We start from the raw sequence: 22547 nt of genomic DNA, 5'->3' as shown, positions 1-22547 counted from the left end.
CATGTGCTCAGTGCTGTGATGAATGTCAACAAGAGATACAATGGGCCAAAGGGGAAGGGAGCAAGAGAGGCATTTTTAGACATAGGGGACCAAATAGATGGAGACAAAGCTGTGACCTTGTAGTCAGAGGCTTGGGAGACAGGTGCAGGGTAGACATGTTTTTTTTTTAAAGATTTATTTATTATGTACACAGTGTTCTGCCTACATGTATGCCTGCAGGCCAGAAGATGGCACCAGATCTCATTACAGATGGTTGTGAGCCACCATGTGGTTGCTGGGAATTGAACTCAGGATCTCTGGAAGACCATCCAGTGCAAGAGTTAAGAAACCACTGAGCCATCTGCAGCCCTAGTTTTTATTTTCTAAAAATTAATTAATGAGAATGCACGATGTGGATTTTCTTTTAAGGGGAGGGTGGTAGTGCCCATGTGTGCACCTGTCACAGGTCAATGCCAGTTTTTTTTTTTTCCCCTATCTCCACCTTATTTTTGGAGATAGTCTCTCACTGAATTGGTTTCAGCCGGATTGATTGTCCAGCCAGTCTGGGGGATCCACCGGTTTCTGTCCCTCCTCTCCCCAGCACTGAGATTTTAGATGTGTGCCTCTGGGACCAACTCACGTCCTCAGACTGGCGGAGCAAGCTCTTACCCACAGAGAAACACACTTTGGGCAGTTTACTACGGAGAGACAAACGAACAGCCTTGGTGATGTAATTAACACTGGGACGGGGTAGATGGGACACTGTGGACTCAGAGCTTTGGTGTCTTCTCCCAGCTTATTAATACAGTCATATGCTAAGAGGACCCCCAAGGGTTTTGTGGAGGTTTGAGGAGAAGCTTGAGCATTGTTGGCCGAAGTCTTTCTCTAGTCCCTTCCTTTCCTGAGGTCAGGGGTTGGAGCTGAGCGCGCCGACCTTGTAATGAAATGGCTGTTTTTCTGGCAATCAGCCCCTCACTCTGAGCTATGTGGGCCCTGTCTCCCACCACCTCACTGCGTCACCTGTCATTCAGGAAACTCCAAGGGTTTTCGAAGCTGAATACCAAGTTGAGTGTGTGTCATTTTCTAAGAAACCGCAGTATTGTAACGTCGTATGAACTGTGATATCCGTGTTCCAGCTTGCTGTGGAGGAAGCGTTCTGTGTGTGTGCTGATAAAGAATTGTCTGGGCTTCCAGGAGGAGACAACACTGGAGGATGAAACTGTGAGGAGGAAGGGTGGGTGGGTGGGCAGTAAGGTGGGCAGTCATTCCAGAAGGATGAGGTAATGGAGAGGGCACCGGGGAGTCTGTGGCTGGAAGCTGGCATTCGTTTATACCTGACGGGTGGCCGGTAGGTGTCAGCCACCATGGCTGATGCCTAGCCATGTCCTGAAAGGTGGCATGGTGTTACACCCTTGTGATTCCATTACTTGGGAGATGGTGTGGGTGGATCAGCTACTAAGGTAGCTGGCCAGTTGGTGCCCTATGACACAAATACAGGTTAAGAAGCAAAAAGCAACTGTTAGTCTTAGATGACCCAGAAACCTCCAGTGTGAAAAACACAAAGACACGGGAGAGATTGACTGTGTTGTTGATCTTTTATTACATAGAAGGCTGTGGGCTGGCAGGGGCCCCATTAGAGTCTGTTAGGGTTCTCTGTGGGCTCTCTAGGTAGCGTTCCTTTTTATTTTTAGACATGTTTTCTTTTGTGGATCATCAAACCTGTTATGAGGAGATGATGGTTTGTGTGGGACGGCAAGGGCTGGTCTCTCTAGAAAAGGGGATTCTTTCTTGAAATGTAAATCCCAGTGTCACCTTGAATGTCAGCTTCAATCTTTGTATCCTCCATCCTGTCCTGTGTGTCTTGTATGTGCCAGTGTTTACATTCCGTAGTTCATGGGCTGTAAGATGGTACCAGTTGTTAGAGGTACCAGTAATTTTTTTGGACCACTGAAAAAGAGAAGGAGCGTCGTTAGCCATTATTGGTTGTAAGCTGGATTCTGTGTGGGGGGGTAGCAACGTGGGAGAGTAGACATTAGGATGGAGTTCAGCGATAACGTGTGTTGGGCAGATGGGGAAGGTATTTTGTGGAGTTCTGGAGGCTCCTTCAGTGTCTGTCCAGGAAGAAGAAAGGCCTTGGGCCATTTTGCTAGCAAATGGCCCGGGATTTTTCTTCAAGGCCCCTTGCAACTCCTTACTTTGTGGGCTGCAGCATGGGGGATGGGCAGTCCCAGGTAACCACCTGGCGCTCTGGTCCAGCTGCTTAGGTGAAGGGTGTGCAGCTTTGGACATCACCAGGAGCTGTGATCAGGAGGCACAGGGGGTGTGGGTCCTGACCGAGAAGGCCCCAGGCGAGAGTACAGCTGTGCCCATTATTGTAACGTGGTAGCCCGGAAGAATTTTCTGCAGAGAGTAACCATGACTCCTCTCTCACGGGGACTCCAAAGGGCCTCCTGACTGGTGTTCAGGATTCCCCAGCATGAATAGAATCAAGCCCTGGGCACTAGAGGAGTTGGGGGCTGGGGCGGGGGTTGTCTGGAGGCTACAGATGACTTATTTTACAGAAAAGGCCAGGTGGCAGTTCTTTGCTCAGGAATTTTGTCTGGAAAGCCATCCAAGGCATCTAGGCTCTCCATGTTGGCTACTTCTTGGTCCTAGAAGGTTTGGCTCTTGGGTCATTTAGGAGATGATGGTTGAGCTCCCTGAGTCCACACTCAGTGTTGTTCTGTTGGCGTCTCGTTCCTTTGGAGAGATCTGAGCACCTGCTGACTTCAGGCAAGTATGCCCAATGAGCATATTCTCAGTGTATGAGAAGCTACAGCAAGAACAACAAGATACGGGTTTTACCCCAGTATGGTCCTTCCACCGGCAGCATGGACTGATCTTAAGTTAATAAATAGGTTAACAGAAGTAACACAGGAAATCTGAAGGAGAGCCCCATGGTGGAGGACCAGAGTAAAGAACTTCCAAGGGTCAAGGAGCTTCCCGAAGACTGGAGAATTAACTAGGGGCACAGGATGAAGAGCTGTCAAGCAGGCGGGGAAGAGGAAATGCACACATGGAGATGAACAGTGCCCAGCCCTGGGAAAGGATAGAGTAGCAAAAGAAGGCCTAGCTTGTGAATGGACGGGGATTGATGCTCGCAAGTCCTCCAGGGGGCAGGCTTTGTTAAGGATCTTGGGTTTGTGATGTTGGACTCTTCTTGAGAGCAGTGGAAGCTGCCGAGGAAGAGTGTATTTGTTGTCAGGCTTTTCTGGGCAGGCTGAAGAGACACTTCAGAAGCCAGGGTGGAGAGAGCAGAGGTGAGACACGGGGATGGAGCTTGTGTGGGAGGAAGCATGCTCAGAGCCTCAGGACTGGAGACATGACTGGGGAGCTCTTCCAGAGGACTCAGACTCAGGCCACATGGCGGCTCACAGCCTTCACTAACTCCAGTGTCAGGAGTTCTGACGTCCTCTCTGGCCTCTGCAGGCACTGCTTGAGGTGGCAGTGAGGACTCTTACCATGCCGCCTGGAGGGCAATGATGGGCTGTTGCAGATCGGCCCTGAGCTCGTAGAGTCCAGGCCAGCGCACAGTGAAACGCTCTTAAGATCCGCAGCTCTGCCAAGCACCTGCAGGCATTTTCATATCACTGTTTCTTAATATAGTAATGATTGATACAACATATACTTTGAATCAGGTATGATATGCAATCTAGAGACGGTTTAAAGTGTATGGGAGGCTCATTTAAATTATTGACTTCAGGGCTTAGGCATATAAGGGGAGATGCTACAACCCTGGAGAGACCAAGAGGCAGGTGTACTAAAATCAGCACAACTAAAATCAGACAGCTTAAAATCAGTATATCCAACAGAATTTCTTAAGTAATTACATATGTGTGCTTATAATATATATAATATAGTATAATAATATAAATGCTTAATATACTGTGTATATGTAAAAAATATAATAATGTGGTGTGTCCAAATTTTTAAGAAATAATCATTATGTTTTGGTTTGATATATCCTAAATAGAAATGTTCCCACTATAACCATAATTAGAGCAATCTTTACAGCTTATACTTATTTTAGAATGCTATAATTTAAAATCCTTTAATTATAACATAATACATATTTAAAATAACTTTGCTGTAATTGTAGAGTAATTTAGATATCTATTTACCAGATTCGATCATACACTCATTTTGCTTTCCTAGGTAAGGCCTATTTTTTATTTTCATTATTTTCTTCTGAGACAAGGTCTCAGTATATAGCCCAGGCTGATCCTCCTGCTTTAGCTGCCTGAGTGCTAAAATTACAGGCCCTCACCTTCACACCTGTCGCTGTTACTAGTGGCAGCTAGATACATGCATTACAACTGTGACAGGAAGTAAAGATGCAGTCTTATTTTAGAATTATAGACTACTTTTCATGTGCATATGGGTATGTGTGTGCATATTTGTGTGCATGTGTGTAGAGGCTAAAGGTTGATTTCAGGAGTCTTTCTGATTGCTCTTCCACTTTTTTAAAAAAGTACATTTTCACAAAATCCACTGTATTCATTTGAAGTTGGGCCCTTCAGTCAGAGCTAGAGCTAAATAGTTTCTCTACACAGTTAGCTCAGGATCCTGTCTCTGCTGTGCCCACCCAGCATTGAAGTAGCTTATTGGGGATTTGAACTCTGATCTTGCTGTGTGACAAGCACTTTAATCACTGAGCCATCTCCCCAACCCTAGTCCATCATTTTAAAGTTTTTCTTCTTCAGAAGCTGGAGAGATAAATCAGCAGAGGGCCTGGGTTTGGTTCTCAGTACCCACAGCACCAACAGTAACTCCAGTTCTAGGGGTTCTGAAGCCCTCTTCTGGCCAAAATGGGTACTGCATGTGTATGGTGCACACATTAAAAGTAGGCAAAATTCCCATACATGTACAATTAAAATAAATAAATTATCCCAGCCCTTAGGAGGCAGGGGCAGGCAGATCTCTGGGTCCGAGGCCAGCCTGGTCTACAGAGTGGGTTCCTCCAGGACAGGCAGCTCTTTTACACAGAGAAACTCAAAAAAATTTTAAAAATAAAATTAAAATAAATCTTTAGAAAATTAAAAGTAGAATTTTTCCTGAAATCAAAATATATCAAAGTATATTTGGTCAAAAATCACACAGAGCAAAAAATCACAACAACCAAAAGGTACATGGTGGTGCACACCTTTAATCCCAGCACTCAGGAGGCAGAGGCAGGGACAGGTGGATCTTGGTGAGTTTGACCAGCCTGGTCTATAGAGTGAGTTCCAGGATAATCAAGACTACACGGGGAAATCCTGTCTCAAAAAAAAAATCAAATCAAATCATTACAGAGATCTGCTCGCTCTCTCGGCATGCTCCAGCTCTTCCCAATCCCCATCCCCACTTCCCCACCAAGTTAAGAACATTCTGGTCTGATGTTTTGCTATTCAGATAGCATAGAAGAGACTGAGCAACTAAGGAAGGGCCCCACCTGCCCTGTGCTGGGCCACGTTGCCCTACAGCCTAGCAAGAAAGAGCAGGTGTTCACACGCTCCAGGGCTTTGCTGTCAGTCACTTGTATGGTGGACATACTCAGCACGCATGGGTTTGTTTGCACGAGTCAGCTCTTCCCCTTGAGACAGGCCACGGCAGGTAGACGTCTATGAGACAGAGTTGATTGTAGCTGAACGTCCCAGAATTCGCATGGCTTCATTGTTTTCTGTCTGCTAAGTGCACTCGAAACCAGTTAAATACAGATGGCCAGGTCGTACGCATGGCTGGTGCCCTGCTGTGCTGGATGAGGAAATTAAAGACACGGCAGAGGATTGTCTGGAGGGCTAGGTAGTGGCTAAGTGGAAGACTAGGAGAGTGGGTCACCCAAGAATGTTGGAAATTCCCCACAAAGCAGTTTTCATGCATACAGTAACCATTGGATGATAGCCTTGTATGTTCTTAGATACTGTGTATTACACACATGTTATTTTACATACTTTGTTGAACTAACAAGGGTTGTTTATGTACAATATTGTGTATTCTGAGCTTACTAAACCCATCCAAAGCATTTTTAAGGGTGGGCTTTGATTGCGTATGGTTTTCCCGTTATACACTAATTTAGGACTTCTCTGGAACTTTTATAACATCTAGAGTTTTATTAAGTTCTATTGAGCTTGTTGATCCAAATTAGGCATTCTCATCTGCTTGTGGGAGAAAAATACAGAATTTATCCCTACATCCGAGACATTCTTCCCTGACCATGTGTCTTTACATCGGATGATATGGTCCAGTTACTGTTCTGTGTGTTGTTTGTAAGGAGGCGGGTACGTTAACTGGTCCAGCAGTTTCCTCTGCAGCAGTTGAACTCACCGTTCAACCCAAGACGGTGGGCAGGGAGCCTAGCCTGAGTGCCCGGGGAGTCAGGCTGTGTTGGCTCTGTCTCTGACCTCTGCCTTGGAGAATCCTTTGACCTCTGAGTTTTGACTTCCTCTTCAACATGAGCAGCTAATAACCCCGAAAAGAAACAAGCACTTATGGAGCGCTTGCTGTATACACAAGTAGATATCCTGAGGGACAGCAGGAGAAGGCCAAAACCTTGCCCTGAAGGAGTTCAGAAATCTTCCTCTGACTCGGGTGTGGGTAAAGTTCGTTTGCCGAAAGTCCAGCATGGAAGCTAAAGAGCTGGTTTCTTGTGCGTGACCCCGGTGTGTCCCCATCAACAGGTCACGTCGACACTGGTTGTTCCTCTGGACTTAGTGCTGTCTGCTCACATTTACCTTCTCGTGCAGCAGTCGACTTCTGTCAAAGGCCGACTATTTTTGGTCTCTGGGCCACATAGGCAGCTAGAGAAGTTGCAGACAGCATGGATATGGCTGTGTCCTAATAAAACTTTATTTACACAGACAGCTATTTTTGTTCCAGAGTTGTTTAATTGCTTAATATCTGTCTGAAACTGTAAGATGCTGTCTGGATAACTAGGGTCTGAAGGTGTGGCCAGATTGGTAAATGATACAGGTTTTTCTCTATAGCTTTGTGCTTCATTTTGTCACCAGCAAAGACCTAACTATCAAAGTCTGGCTACCAGGCTCCTTCCACCGGAAAGCCTTTGGAGCTCTATACTAGGGAGTTAGAGGAACAGCCAAGGATTCCTAGACCCCAGGGCCAAGAGCTGAAGAACCCACTATTGTCTTCAGGGACTAAAACTTCTGCCCAAACAGAGGCTTTCTGATTGGGTTGGGCCTGACAAAGCCAACTTGTGTCCATTTTTGGAAATACTCCTAGCTGCTCACCTAGCTCCCATCCCTAGCCTCTTCCAGATACTCTGAAGAAAAGAATGTTCTTGCTGTGTTTCCTGAGGGTGTGCTGGCACAGGGCTCTGCAGGGTTGCACAAGGCAGGGAGGCAAGCCAGGAGGTCATCCCAGGAGATGCCCCTCGTCACAGATAAGCCAGATGAATATGCCCTACAGACATTAGAAATTGGAAATAAATGCTCCCAAAAGCAACCATTTTCAGTCTTATGGGAGCCACAAATAAGTCATGTTTTTAAGTCCTGGAAAAGGGTTGGCTTCACCTCAGTAAGGACGTGAGGAAAGGGAATGTTTTTCTAGAAGCTGGCATTTGGCAGGCTGACCTTGTGGCTTTGTTTTGCTCCCAGGGAGAGGTGACATCCAGCCTCAGTTGGACAGTGCCCTCCAGGATGTCAACGATAAGTATCTCCTGTTGGAAGAGACGGAAAAGCAGGCTGTGCGGAAAGCGCTGATCGAAGAACGCGGCCGGTTCTGCACTTTCATCTCCATGCTGCGGCCTGTGATCGTAAGTTGACGGAAGCCTCTAGAAGGCTTGAACTGTGCAGTGCAGAGGGGCTTTTCTTCTTGGTGTGTGCATCGACCAGCCTGTTAGTGACCACCCGCCGCTGTCAGGAATCACAGCAGAGATTCCCATCAAGGTGCTGGTGTCCATGTGACCCTCTCCTGGATCACAGTTCTTAGCAACACACATCCTACTTGTTTTTGTTTAACTGAGTTGAGATCTCACATTTCTGTTCATGGTTGCCCAACCACCATGTAATCCTAGCACTTTGGAGGCTGATACAAGAGGATTGTTGTGAAGTTTAGACAAGCCTGGGCTACCTAAGGCTAGAGTGAGACTTGGTCTTAACACTCCTTCCCACCTCTCCCCATCTCAAAACAGAAAGCCCGTTTAAAGAGTCAGCAGCAGCACCTGCCAACTAGATAGGAAAAGTCTGTGGCCCACTCTAGACTCACTGTCTCTAAAACTCTTAAGTCTGGGGCCCATGCTTCTGTCTTAAGTGCCAGGAAGCACCTAAGTGGATCAACCTTCCCTCCCTCCTTCCCTCCCTCCCTCCCTCCCTCCCTCCCTCCTTCCTTCCCTTTTCTTTCTGTATTTTTGAAAGAGGGTTTCTCTGTGTTTCTTGGCTGTGTAGACCAGACTGGCCTCAAACTCACAGAGATCCACCTGCTCTGACTCCCGAGTGTAGGCTGAAAGGTGTGGGCCACCACCGCCAATGACGTCCCACTTTAAATCATGTAAATCACGTGCATGCCACAGCTGAGTTTGCAGTAGTCATTCTTGGAGGCCGCCTAAGGCCCTCGTGTACCTCTTTGCTCAGATTTGAGGTGCACCTGGGCCCACAGTTCCTGCTGGCACTCGGGAAGGTGACCGAAATGTTTGCTGTCCTTGCTTCATTCCCACTTGCTGGTTGCTAAGATGGGGCAGTGGACAAGAAACAGGGACAGTTAATACTCTCGAACACTTGTACTGTCATAAAGATCTGGACCTAAATTTCCCTAAGACATGTTAGCCATTGAGGGCTCCCTACGCCCGTGGAAGAATCCCCTGAAAACACATGGGTAGGCCATTCGAGGCACTGTGAGGATGCTCCCCGTCCCTCCATGGTCCCCAGCACACAGCTCACTCTCACTGCCTTTTCCTTTTCTCTTTCCAAAAAGAAGATAAACGCGTCCCCGTCAGCTTAGATTCCTATCTCAGGCGCCTTTCCTGTAAGGTTGACAAGGTCATGCTGTGACCCAGGCAGAAGTGGTTGGAATAAAACAATGAGGGAAACCACACGATGATGTGCACAAATCTCTTCCCTGTAGGAGGAAGAGATCTCCATGTTAGGAGAAATCACTCACCTTCAGACCATATCAGAAGACCTGAAGAGCCTGACCATGGACCCTCACAAACTGCCCTCCTCGAGTGAACAGGTAGGGACTGTGGGCCAAGCGCTTGGGGAGGAGTCAAAGCGGTGGAATCTGGGACTCTGGTCCCGGTTCTGTATGTTAGGTTTACATCCTTTGTGTGAGCCACCTTAGCATACCTTCACTCTGACTCCCATTTTGTAGGGAGAGGTGCTGAGATTCTGAGAGATGAAGGCACTTAACCGGGGCCTCCACTCTTAATATGTGATGGGACTAAGGTTTGAGTCAAGTAATTGATGACCAGATCCTGTGCTGAGCCACCCTGCGGGCATGAGCTGTCCTAGGAACCTGACCTCATGTGATTCTGAATCATTGCGATCCTCTCTGGGGCTAGTCAGGTCAGCCATGGGACCCTCTGACGGAGAAAAGATAGCACATTTTAAATGCTTTATTCCTTTGATGTGTGTGACATTAGCATGCTATCGAGTGGGAAGAGATGTCCCGGGGGACAGAGGATGAGTCATAGGCTTGGACAGTCAGCTCAGAAAGACAAATTTGGAAGCTTTTTGATTTTCTGTCTATGAAATTTTTCTGTTAAACTAGAGCATGCATTGACTCGGGGAGTAGACATGAGCAGAGTACCTCTTAAGTGAGCAGGACACTCAATAGCTCTTTGTCACTGGGATAGGATTGGCTTCCTCTTGATTCTGTGAGGGTTCCATGTTTCTAGCCCTAGCCAAATAGGGCGCAAGTGACTACTGAGCGTCAAGAGGTTGAAGTGCTGTCCACAGGCCCCTAAACCACTATTGTCTCAAGGGAGCTGCAGGATGGAGATGCTGCTGATTTTAGCCTACGGTAAAAATAGCTTTTAGGGTTGTTAGTCCATTGCTGCAATGACCTTTTTCTCCTGATATTTCAGGATTTTCCCCTTCTAACTCCTTGTTAACTCTGTAGTTTTTTGCTTGTCGTAGAAGGACTGTGACCTCGAAGGATAGGTAGTGTGGCTCTTCGGTTAAAACATAACCCCTGTGAGGGTCGCGTTCTCATCCTGTGTGTGCATGAAGCCCCTCTCCTCTGCCCCTTCAGGTGATTTTGGACTTGAAAGGTTCTGATTACAGCTGGTCCTATCAGACACCACCCTCCTCGCCCAGCACTACCATGTCCAGAAAGTCAAGTGTCTGCAGGTGAGTCAAGTCCTGGGTCTCCTCGTGCTTTGCAAGACATCTTTGCAATGTGACCAGGAGCCTGGCCTTTCCCCCAGGAGGCGTCCGTTTGAAACAGGATGTAGTCAAGTGGAGAATGCTCTCTGGTTTTAGTCTGTTTCGCCTCCCCCAGGTGACTTTTTCTTTCTGTTTTGAAGAAGTCGACCCAACAGTAGCTGGAACAGAAGCCACAGTGGCTTCTGGCCCATGTCTCACCCACATTTCTGTAGTTTTAAAGTCCGTCCAGTTTTTGTGTCCCCTCTTTCACCTCGTGCTGAGTCACAATGTTACTCATGGAAATGGACAATCATTTGTAATAGACCTGGGGTCTGTAGGACCATTGCCTAGTTCCAGGAGGCAGCTGCTCTTGGCCTGCTGAGGGACAAAGTTTATTTTGTTCTTGAATGGTGAGAGCGTCTTCAGACATCACTTCCTGCCCTGGTGCAGTAGAGCACTTGCTGCCAGTCATTTGACTTGACTTTACAAAACCAAATGGGTATAAGGTAGCCTGAAGAGGGGGCGGGGATCTGCCCAAGTCTGTGGGAGATGTCGCTAAACACCCTGCTGCTATGTTTTATTTCTTCCTGGGGAGGGAGGGAGAGAGGGAGGGAGGGTGGGAGTAGAGGGGGGCAGGCAGGTCTGGTCAAGAGGCTTTGTCCTGCCGTCTTCCCCAAAGGTGTTGCCTGGTTTTTCTGGTCACCTTTCACAGGCTCTGTATTTCTGTGAGACAGGAAAATTGTTTTTTCTTTCAGTAGCTCAGTAAGGTTCATCTCATAGGATAGAACAAGCTGCACCCTGCCTTCTCTTCCTCATAGCCTTACTTGGTTGCACTGACAAGAGCTGTCCGGAGTCAGTCATGCTCCCCTGTGTCTGACCGGTCACTGCGAGTCATCCTAGCACAGGATAAACACACAGTGTGTTCCCCTAACGCATCATCTTTAGATTAGAAACCACAAACCCCTGTTTGCAAACCTCGAGGCTTGCTTCTTACCTCAGGTGCTTCTGTAATTGCCCTTGACATTTTTGCTCTGCCTGCCTGCAATAGGGACTCGACTCTTCTTTCTGGTTTCTGTAGGAGCATATATGCTCTTACTAGGGAACGAAGTGCAGGCGGAGCTCCTCAAGGGTGGGAGCCATTGTTCTACTTCCTGCTGATTGGTTTACCTTAAACACGAGCAGCTTAGCATTGAAAGCTGCCTATGCCGTTAGACAGATAGTTAGACAGACAGAGAAACACCCACAGAAGAGTCAAGGCAGTGGCCAGCTCATCAGCTGTTAATAAAATAAAGTTAAATGCTTGCACTCAGTCATGCCAAGTTGATTTGCTGATGTGTTTGGCAGGGTGAATGGAATTCACCTTAGGGTAGAACCAGCTTAGGGTGTCAGCCAGTGCTGTTTAGCCGTGTGGCCTCTGGTCATCTGGAGCCAGATAGTCCATCCCAGGATGTGAGACCATGTCACATGCTGTGGATTTAGTGCGTTCTGCTCCAGGGTCATGGTCACCACGGGCAGATGAGATCATCCCCACTTTTTCTTTATATCACAAGTGTTAGTCCCACAGCTTTGTTGGTAAGTGGCGTAATAGTTGGGCTTTGTTGGCTTTTTAAAAGAAAAACTTCCAGGCTTATATTCTGAGCCTGTCGCATTGTATCCTCAGAAACCCAAGACCCAGCTCTCTTATTGTCTACCTGAAAAAGCCTTTTATTTACCAGCTTGATTTGGTCGTTGGCAACATGTTCTGGGGTTTATACTCCTTCTCCAGGGCAGGGGGCTAATACTGTTTTATTTTGTGTATGTGTGTGTGTGCTTTTTCATCACCCTGCCCCCTTTCCTCCATGCCTGCCCCTCTGCTTGTCCCTTATAGCAGTCTGAACAGTGTCAACAGCAGTGACTCCCGGTCCAGCGGCTCCCATTCCCATTCCCCCAGCTCGCATTACCGCTACCGCAGCTCCCACCTGGCACAGCAGGCACCCGTGAGGCTGTCCAGCGTGTCCTCCCATGACTCAGGATTCATATCCCAGGACGCCTTCCAGTCCAAGTCTCCGTCCCCCATGCCACCTGAAGCTGCCAACCAGGTAAGGATGTCCTTGACCCAATGAACAACAGGCACACAGGGTACCCTGGCCACTGTTGAGGGATGGAGCCAAATCCTAGTCTTTTAAGATAATGTCCCAAAGGGAGAGATGCTCTAAGTTGGGCTGGAAGCCTATCTCAACATACAGTAATGGTTAAAATGCCATGTTGGTTTGGCAGGCTATCACATGTAAGTAGATAGCCCCAAAGAGCTGGGCTCTCTCCTATATCCCTGTAAGTGCCCAGTCTGGTATGTCATGACCCACAATGGGGACACCCTCTTCATATCACCTCCCCGATGGCAGAGACCCTATCATTGAATAGTTATTCTCTACACTCTTAAGTGTCCCACCGTCAGTTGTGTGGCCACTGAGAAGGTGGCCCAAGCACCCGTGGACAATTCTTTTGGCACTTTGATCCAGGGTGAAGGAAGGCTATGTGATCTCTACCTCTGTTTTAGTTTGGATGGCACCCACCGAGCCCAATGTTCCTGCTGCTGCAGCATGCAGGAACTGGACCAGGCATTGGGTGCCCTTCATGTGTGTTGTTTTGTGTATATCTTCTTCAGGGTGCCTGTTTCTTAGGACCGGTTTGTCACCTCTGGCTCAACACCCATTAATAAGCACAATGTACACAGTGCTGGGAGGGACATGATTGGTGCCACCACCTATTGGATCCCATAGCGCCACCTGCTGGTGGGGGGGGTAGGAGCTGGACCAGAGAACCTTGTTGCTTAGCCAAAGCTAGCAAGTGCAGAGCCTCTGAGGCATAGTGGTGTCCTCCCTTCTCTGTCCCCTTTAGACTCAGCTTCCCACAGGAAGGTTCAGGGCCGAGTGCTGCATTTACTTTCAGTGTGTGTGTCTGAGCCGGGATGCTTTGGCTTGACCCTCTGGGCTTCCGTTCCTCCTCTGTGCTTCACTAAACTGTGCCTGCTGTGCTCCCATGAGTGCATGTGGTCAGAGGAGGGCAGAACCTTTGCCTAAAAGGCCATTCTGTGTACAGTAGAGCCATCTGTGGCTAACATATTGGAAATTAACATATGGTATCCCCATAGCCCTTCCTTTTCATACTTCATTTGGTGGCCCAAGCATGGTTTCTGCCCCAGTAACATTGGGAAAGGCAAAAGGTATTAAATTGGGGGTTTCTGACCTAAAAGCCTGTACTTGCCTGGCTCATACCCAAGACTAGAGGATCTGGAGCTAGGGAGCTGGCTCAGTCAGGTAGAGAGAACCCGTTGCTCAAGCACAAAGTCTCAGATTCGATTTTCGACACCCATTTAAAGTCAGATGAAGTGGCACATGTCTGTCACCGTAGTTAACGTTGGGAGGATGGAGACAGGTAATCCTAGGCATTTGCTGGCCAGTTAATGTAGCCAATCAGTTTCTTGGTTTGGTGAGAGACGTTGTCTCAAAAAAGCAGGGTAGACAGCAGTAGCGGGTATCCATCACCAACCTCTGCCTGGCCTCACACATTGGTAGGGTTTCTCTATCTTTTGTTGGTACTAGATGTGGAACCCATGTGGACATGGACAGACGGATACACACACACACACACACACACACACACACACACACACACACACACGGTAGTTTTTCTGTATATTGGGTATGGAACCCAGGCTCTCTCTGATGCCAGGCAAATGACCAACCATTGTCATACACCCCTAGCCTTAGGGAGCTCACACTAAGCCACAGGGTATTGCAGAACTCAAAAGAGAATTGTTCTTTTTCAACAACACAGCTGCTTGTAATCTACAGTAAAGAGGAACTAGTAAGGCCTCTGACGAATCACACCAGCCAGGGACTTCCACCTCCCCTGTGGTGTAGTTAGGCACTGTTGATCCCCTTCTCAAGGTGAAAACCATTGAGGCTCAGAACTTGAAGCCTCCAGTTCCACAGCTGGGAAATGATAGAGAGGAAGCATTAATGCAAACCTTTACATTTCTGATCATGGGTTGCAAACCAGACACCAAGTTATGGAGTATGTATTTGGTCCTTTGACCTTGCTTTTGAAATTTCAAAAGCACAGTGACACACTTCCTCTTGCAAGGCCACACCTCCTAATCCCTCCCAAATAGTTCCACCCACTGCTGATCAACTATTCAAACACGTGAACCTATGGGACCCATTCTCATTCAGACCTCCACCCCAGGATACAAAGACAAGGCATATCAGTGACCACAAAGGTAGAATCTCTACTGCTTCAGAGCGTCAGAGAGCCAGGCTAGGGACAGGAGACTGGCAGGCACGTGGACTTAGTGCTCTCAGCACTGGGATGTTTCCCCCACCTGTCTAGAGGCTTCAGCCTGCAGTGTGCTGGCCACTGGAAATATACACGGATCACAAGGCTTCCCTATGCAAATTGCTCCCCAGTCAGGGCACCTCCAGTGTGTCCCACCTTATGGAGCAGGCGCTGTGTTGTCGGAATTAGAGCCATTTGTGTCATCATTCAACCACGGCTGCCTAGGGACAGTTTTGTGCAGGGTACGATACAGGGGACAAGGTCCTCCCTGGAGACCCAGGCTTGTGGTATATTACCATATGCCCGAGAGCACAGCCTTGCCGGGAGGTTCAGTGTGTTGAGCCAGTGTTCCTCTACCAGGCACAGGTACCAGTTGATGCCTGCAGGCCCCATAGTCAGCAGGGCCAGAGCTTGACTGGATCTCACATTGCTTTCCAGGGGCTTTCTAAAAACCTGTGTGGGTGAAAAATAAGCCTTAACTTACCCTCTGCTTCTCTCATCCCTCCCTTTTCTGTGTGTCTGTCTGTCTCCCTCCCTCTCTGTACGTGTCCTTCCCACCCTGTCCTTCCTTTAATTTTGATTTCTGGTGGCTCGTGGTTTGATTTGTTGGTCCCCTCGTGTGGCCCCCCCCTCTGCTGCAGAACTCATCCAGCTCGGCCTCCTCGGAAGCATCGGAAACCTGCCAGTCAGTGAGCGAGTGCAGCTCCCCCACCTCAGTCAGCTCAGGCTCCACCATGGGCGCCTGGGTGTCCACAGAGAAGGTGACTGGCCAGGGCTGCAGCCACAGTGGGCTGTTCTCCCTGCATACTGTTCATGCAGCTGTTGCAGCTGTAGGGACCTGGAAATTCAGGATAGAGCTGGACCCTCTGTGGGATAGGACCTGAGCAGGTGGAGGATCCCTGGCTGCCCAGCAATGGGTTTAGTGAGGCAGAGGAAAGGGAGATGGGGAATTCGGAGATGTGAAGACTTCTTCCCGGAGCAGGTGTCTGTGTCCATCTGTTTCCCCCCTCTTCCTCCCTGAACATCCCACAAGACTGTTGGATGTGCCGTCTCCCCGTGTTGGAGGTCGTGTGCTTTCCTGCCTTTTCGTTTGCACCCCGACCCCTCCTCCCCTCGATGTGGAATCTGCTCCCGAGCCGTGTGACGACTGGGAAACCTGGAATGTTCAGATTCATTTTGCAGACACCTCCAGATGTCTGCATAACGCAACGAGCCAATCCCTGGCCTTATGCTTCACTAGTTCAAAGAATTAGACCTCTAAGACCATTGTCAATTAAAGATGATGATCAACTTCTAAACCGTTTTGAAACCCAGCTCCGATATTCCCCTGACCAGTACTTCCTGGGTGCCACGTCAATGCGGTCTCTGCATCCTGGCTCTCATGTTGCATCACGCATCACTCACAGGCAGGAGAGCTCCCGTGTTGTTTTTTTTTGTACATATTCAGGTTTCCCCAGCCCCCAGTGTCAGTGCCATCTTGTATCTCGACGCTCATCTTGGTATATTAATTTTTTTTCCTTTTCTCCTCCCTTTTTTGTTTGTTTCCAGTTGTCTAATGGGTTTTCTCACTTTAGTTTATCAAGTGAGTCCCATGCAGGGCCCGTGGGTGCAGGCCCTTCCCCTCATTGCCTGCCTGCCTCCCGCCTGCTCCCTCGGGTCACCTCTGTCCACCTTCCTGACTACGCTCATTATTACACCATTGGGCCCGGCATGTTCCCGTCATCTCAGATCCCTAGCTGGAAGGTTTGTGTCTCCCTTCCCTTCCCTGTCCCGCCCCCTGCCCCCCCTTCTCCCTCTCTACTTCTCCCCTCCCTCCTACCCCTCATTGCATCTGTGTTCACCCCTCTTCTGTTCTGCCACCCTCCACTAGACTCCACCCTGCCCTCCCCTTTCTTTCACACTCTGCCTTCTTCCCCACCACCCTTCTTCCTCAGGAAGCCCCCGGGGTGGGTGGGGCAACAAAAACCGGCTGGAGGTACTTCCCTCATGGATCAGAAAGCCGAGTCTTCCTTTAGAGACTAGCAGCCCTGGAGATCAAGGGCACTGCCAGGAGGGAGGCCAGACTCCGCATCAGTGTGGGGTCTGCTGGCTTCAGTTCCTCCCGGGCCTCCTACAGTGTGTTTTCATCAGAGCCTATCTGTTCTCCATGGCCATATGCCCACCTTGTCCCCCGAATGACAATCCTGCTGTCCTAACAGAACCGCAGCCCAAAGTATTCTTTGGATCATAGTATATGCTGTAGCTTAGTGGTATATGAAGACTTTAGTTTTGATTGCTTTATATTGAAATGTGTTTGCTTCAATATAAAAACCAAAATTGTAAGTGATCCCCATCAGTGCAGTTGAGGCTCCAGGAGGGTAAGTCGGTCCCTGGGCTGCCAGCATTTTGAGTAGACTGTGACTTCATCTCAAACCAGCAGTAGGTCCTCCTTATGTCAGAGAGGCCAGCTTCCCTGGAGTGGAGGATACAGCTGTAGAGTGGCTGGTGGCATGCTCTAGTGCCCCCTGGTGGCCACTTGGCCAAGTCATTCAGTCTCTCTAGGAGAGTGGTTCCTCCAGGCAGAAGGGCAGCCTGGATCCTTGGGATGGCTGGCTCTCCCCTGGCTGATGCTTTGTATTTAATGACCACCTGTCAGGTGGCCTCTGCCTGCCTGGATGTTGAGAGTTTTTAATCTTTGGGCAGGGATGAGGGTACCTAGAGACTCTCAGTGAGTGTGGGTAGGCAGAAGACCTAGGGGCTAGCCTCTGCTAGAGCTGCCTTGTGTGGGGCTGGCTGCCGCCCTCCGTCTGGGTTGGGAGCCATGGCTTTTGACCACACTCTTCTACTCAGGACTGGGCAAAGCCAGGACCCTACGACCAGCCACTGGTGAACACCCTCCAGCGCCGCAAAGAGAAACGGGAGCCAGACGCCAATGGGGGCGGACCCACTAGTACAGGAGGGCCGCCTGCAGCTGTGGAAGAGGTGCAGAGACCGAGGAGCATGACTGTGTCAGCTGCCAGCAGGGTGATATACCTGTTCTCTGTATCTGGTTAGGTTCACATAGTTGGGCCAAGATGGGGACCACGGCCAGTCCTTGGGGACCTGATAGCCATCAGCTGGAGGAGTGGGGCTCTACTTCCTCTGCCTCACAGTGTGTAAAAGACCCCGGGCTCACCCTTATGTGGGACTAAACCATAGAACATAATAGCCACCTGAGTCTACTGACTGGTGCTCAGAGGAGTCATCTGAGGCCCCACCTACAGCAGTGTGTATGCGGTGGCTCCGGTCTCTGAGTTTTCACATCCCTGGTGGCTTGTGTGTTTCCGTCCTCTGTCCTGCAGCCCGGTGAGGAGATGGAGGCCTGTGAGGAACTGGCGCTTGCCCTGTCCCGGGGCCTCCAGCTAGACACGCAGAGGAGCAGCCGAGACTCACTGCAATGCTCCAGTGGCTACAGCACTCAGACCACCACCCCGTGCTGTTCCGAGGACACCATCCCCTCCCAAGGTACGAGGCGCCCAGCTTGCCGTCCGGCTTTCCGGGCGGCTCCAGGTGAGGAGGCAGCGAGCTGGTGGCTGTTCTACACAGCGTAACTCCTGGCTACCGATGGGCTTTGGAATTGCTCTGTCTCTGAGGGTGCTTTGGGGCAGTGATCTATAGTTGACAGGGAGCTGGCTGCTGTGTAAGAAGTGACCTGAATGGGAGCGATTTGCTTGTTTCTCACCGTCTATGTATAGTGCGCCCCAACCTGAAACAAGGCACCTACAGTTAAGAACAGCCTCATGTTTGCTTTGTTCTGTGTGAAGCACCACTTTTCCCCTTTAATAATCTTTACAGTCGTGCATGGGGGAGATATTTTCTCCCCATTTTACAAATGTGGACACTGAAGCTCAGTAACTTGACCAGATCCACACAACTCCCGGCTGAGAGATGAAGTCTAGCACCTAAGTTCTAAACCTACCCAGTCAAAGCCCTGTCTGCCTGCCTCTCTCCCTCATCCTGCCACACGCACAAGGCAAGCAGAACTGACATCTGACAGCTGGAATCACTGTGATGGTTGGCCAAAAGCCACTTACAACTTGATGAGTCAAAGATCTGAGCCAGTGAATCTCAAGTAAAGGTGCCCCCTACCCAGACATTGGGCAGAATCTAGGCGTATCTTTAGTAGTGCTCTGTTGGGGTGCTGCTGGTATCGAGAAGGTAGAGACCCGGAGCTATGCTAACCCCGTCTAGAACAGCAGCTCTCCAGACCTCACCCAACAAAGAATTATCTAGTCTCAAGCCTCACATTTCAGTTGACTGGTTGTTCAGAAGCTTGACCATGTGATGCTTTCTGTAAGCACCCCTCCCCCCATGGCCCTGAGACACACATGGCGCCATCTTAAAGTGGGTGTGAAGGCATGAGCCTTTGTACTTTGCTTTCAGGAGCTGCTCCATCCTCTAGCCTTGGCGCGAGCAGTTAGTTGTCAGGGAGATGGTCTGTTTTCCTGTGTCTAATTCTGGACCAGAGGATGGGACAGCGTATCTCCTTTCACCCTCTGCATTCCTCTCAGAGTGCTTGGTGGCAGCTTTGTCACCGCCCAGCAGTCTTAGGGCCTTCCCCAGTCACACAGTTCTGCTGTGGGTACCCAGGGTACATTAGTGAGCAGAGCAAAGGGCTCCTGTCGGGAATTGGTACCAAGGCAGAATATGTCAGCATCTGGGCTGGGGAGGGGGAGGCCATGTGTCCTCCTGCTGTGTCCTGGGAAAAGAGTGGTCACCCTGGACCCAGACCTGGCTAACCAATCCTCCCCTCAGTTTCAGATTATGACTACTTCTCCGTGAGCGGCGACCAGGAGGCAGATCAGCAGGAGTTTGACAAGTCCTCCACCATCCCACGGAATAGTGACATCAGCCAGTCTTACAGGCGGATGTTCCAGGCTAAGCGTCCAGCCTCAACTGCTGGCCTTCCCACCACCCTCGGACCCGCTATGGTCACACCAGGGGTGGCGACCATCCGACGGACCCCTTCCACCAAGCCTTCTGTCCGTCGGGGGACCATTGGAGCTGGTCCCATCCCCATCAAGACACCAGTGATCCCTGTCAAGACCCCAACTGTCCCAGACCTCCCTGGGGTTTTGCCATCCCCTCCAGATGGGCCAGAGGAGCGGGGTGAGCATAGCCCTGAGTCTCCCTCTATGGGGGAGGGACCCCAGGGTGTTGCCAACATACCCTCTTCCTTGTGGAGTGGCCAAGCCTCTGTCAACCCTCCACTTCCAGGCCCAAAGCCCTGTATACCTGAGGAGCACAGACAGGCGATTCCAGAGAGCGAGGCTGAAGACCAGGAGAGGGACCCCCCAAGTGCCACTGTCTCCCCAGGCCTGATTCCAGAGAGTGACCCTGCAGACCTGAGCCCGAGAGAAAGCCCTCAGGGAGAAGACATGCTGAATGCCATCCGAAGGGGTGTGAAGCTGAAGAAGACCACCACCAACGATCGCTCAGCCCCTCGCTTCTCTTAGGCTCTCAGAGTTCCCAGGAAGTGCTGCCAGTGGGGAACGAACTCTTTCATTAATAAAACCTAATTTGTCTGATCCATTCCAGTCTATAATCAAGCAAAAGATTTTGTAGGCAATTCGGAATTCTGCTTTTTTCAAAGTATTCATCTTTAGATAAGAATTAAAAAGCAACATGTAATTGACATAATCTTGATCTTTTAATTTGTAAATATTGACAGTTTCTTTCTGCATATTTTAATCTTAGTTTCCCTTTTGATTTTTCTGAAGGTGCCAAATTCCATTTAACTTTTTTACAAGTCTTTGTAAAATTTTAAATGCATAAAGGGGAGGGGGCGGGTTGGGACTGGGAACCTCCGAGTAATTTCACAAAAGGATTACATACTTATTCTTTTTCTTCCCTCAAGCTTTTGTAGATGCATTGTAGTCGTCTAGTTTAGAAGCAAATTCAAGTTATTTTAATGGACAAATACAATGGATAAGGGGTAAAGCCCTCATCCACGTATACTGTGTTCTGGATGAGAAAGGCAGGAATAACAATTGAGCAATATGCAGAGAAGTAAACCCGGACATGGTGGACTGTGTTGGGATTGGGGGGAGGGCTGTGGGAGGGGCACACTGTCAACTTAGCCAATCCTGTTACATTTAAGAGTAGCCTTGTAGGTTGAATTTCCAGTAGCTTCATGGTTAACGCATCCGAATAAGCCATACTAGATTGCAGTGTTTGTTTCTGTAGGGTTTTTAAGGACTTCCTTTCTCCCAGCATTCCTCTTGACCGCACATAGCACCCACATCCAGTCCCGCGCATGCTGCTGCCACAGGTAGACATAGACCCCTATTACTTTCTCGTCTCTTATACTCACTTCCACTAAATCCAATACATCCAAAGGGGTAAGGCAATTCAGAAAACGTGAAAACATTTTAAAATGATAGCAGGGAATTCTTAGATATAGAAAATGCCTTTTACTTAACTGTGCCCAGCAGGCTGGGTACCTTAAAAAGCCCAGATATTTTGAAGAAAAAAAAAAAAAAACTCAAACAGATTTATCAAGGGTAACCAGCTTGGAGTCTAGCAATTTGCCAATGTGCTTACCAATCAGGGGGCTTGTTTTTCTTCCATTCCATAAATAAGGGCAGTTGATTGGCTTCTAAACACCGGAGCGAGGAGGATTTATTTACTGTCAATGGGAGTCTGATCTCTAGTCAGGCAATGTTTTTTTTCTTCTTTTTTAAATGGGTCTTTTATTTTAAAGTGGAAGTTGAATTTGTTACAATGCCCATCCCTAAAGTCAACAGAGATATTTGTAGATGTCAAGGAATCATGTTGAAGACAGCCGTGTTTAAAAGGCCAGGCCCTTGGCAGTCCAGTGGCTGACAGTCCACTTTTGACTTTGTAGGACAAGAAGCTCTGCAGATCTCTGTTGGCTCTGACCTCCGATGACGTAAGCTTATACTTTAATACATAACCACATTGGATGTGCGAGTACCGTTCCTCTAGTCATTGTTCTATATATTAACGTTGAACACTGCTGTGATTGCTCCAAGGACATTTTATGTTATGGCTTTAAAGCAAAGGCATGATTATTAGAAATGACTTAAGCTCTTTTCTTTGAAAAACAAGCTCCTTTTACACACTATAAGCAAACAGTAGTGCCTGTGGTTTAGCCCACCAATCTTGATGACTCAGCGTAGCTGATGCATTGTGCATATGATGCTTGAGAGGGTTTTTGCAGATGCAGAAATCGCTGCAAGGTCATTCTAATAGATACAAGTGGTATTTTAAACCTTTGAAAGGAATGGATGTAACTGTACGTTGGTACAGCTTTCACTTGTTTAGTTTTTAAACGTTAGTATAATCTGAATAAAGCTAATATAAACTGTTGCCAAATTCAATGTAGAAAGAATGTGACAAACACCTTGGGTAGTTCTGTTTGTGTTTTTGCATATTGTAAAGGCAGTGTCACAGCTGAAATGCCCTTTCTAAAGGTAAATTATTGTGGTTTAGTTGCTAGTTTGTATTGAGAGTTGACCTCTCCCTGTGCAGTTTCTGTTCTACACTTGTATAATAACAGTGTGTAAAGTGTCTCCCTTCTACACTGTAACAACTGCTTCAGCCTACCTTAGAAATAAAGAACCACTAAGAAAAAAGTCCTTAAGTCTCATTCACATTGTTTGAGGTCTCCTCAAATGTCAGAACATGGACCTAGTCTCAGACTAAGCTTAGAAACGTTGAAGAAGTTATTTCTGTGGCAGTTGGGAGATTTAATGGTGAGAGTTGTCTAAACTAACTAATGATTTGAAAAGTTCCAATGAGTTAAACCAAAACCTAGAAGTAAGTAGTTTGTACTGAAACTGCAGACCAGGGTAGTCTTGTACTCAACATTGAGATCTACCTGCCTCTGTATCCTGAGTGCTGAGATTACAGGTGTGCACTTCTTAAAAACGCTGG

The 22547-nt window shown here is 48.5% G+C and overlaps 1 protein-coding gene across 14 annotated transcripts in view; it reads left to right on the top strand.

The window, feature by feature from the left end:
* Positions 1–22249, top strand: part of Mtss1 (MTSS I-BAR domain containing 1) — a 138165-nt gene extending 115916 nt beyond the window's left edge. For 3 of the 14 annotated variants that reach the window (XM_038342135.2, XM_038342133.2, XM_038342142.1), the window contains 8 exons: positions 7608–7765; positions 9073–9180; positions 10201–10298; positions 12181–12391; positions 16179–16373; positions 17460–17633; positions 17951–18158; positions 19404–22249. In XM_038342135.2, the coding sequence (XP_038198063.1) occupies positions 7608–7765; positions 9073–9180; positions 10201–10298; positions 12181–12391; positions 16179–16373; positions 17460–17633; positions 17951–18158; positions 19404–20104 (1853 nt within the window). In that variant the 3' untranslated portion in view covers positions 20105–22249. Of the gene's footprint in view, positions 1–7607; positions 7766–9072; positions 9181–10200; positions 10299–12180; positions 12392–15271; positions 15392–16178; positions 16374–17459; positions 17634–17950; positions 18159–19403 lie in introns of all 14 variants that reach the window. The other 11 variants (XM_038342147.2, XM_038342145.2, XM_038342136.2 and 8 more) reach the window with 7 other exon arrangements.
* Positions 22250–22547: the final 298 nt, after the last annotated feature.

The sequence above is a fragment of the Arvicola amphibius genome, chromosome 9, assembly GCF_903992535.2.
Source record: "Arvicola amphibius chromosome 9, mArvAmp1.2, whole genome shotgun sequence".
Taxonomy (NCBI): Eukaryota; Metazoa; Chordata; class Mammalia; order Rodentia; family Cricetidae; genus Arvicola; species Arvicola amphibius.
This window is presented reverse-complemented; position numbering and strand designations above follow the sequence as displayed.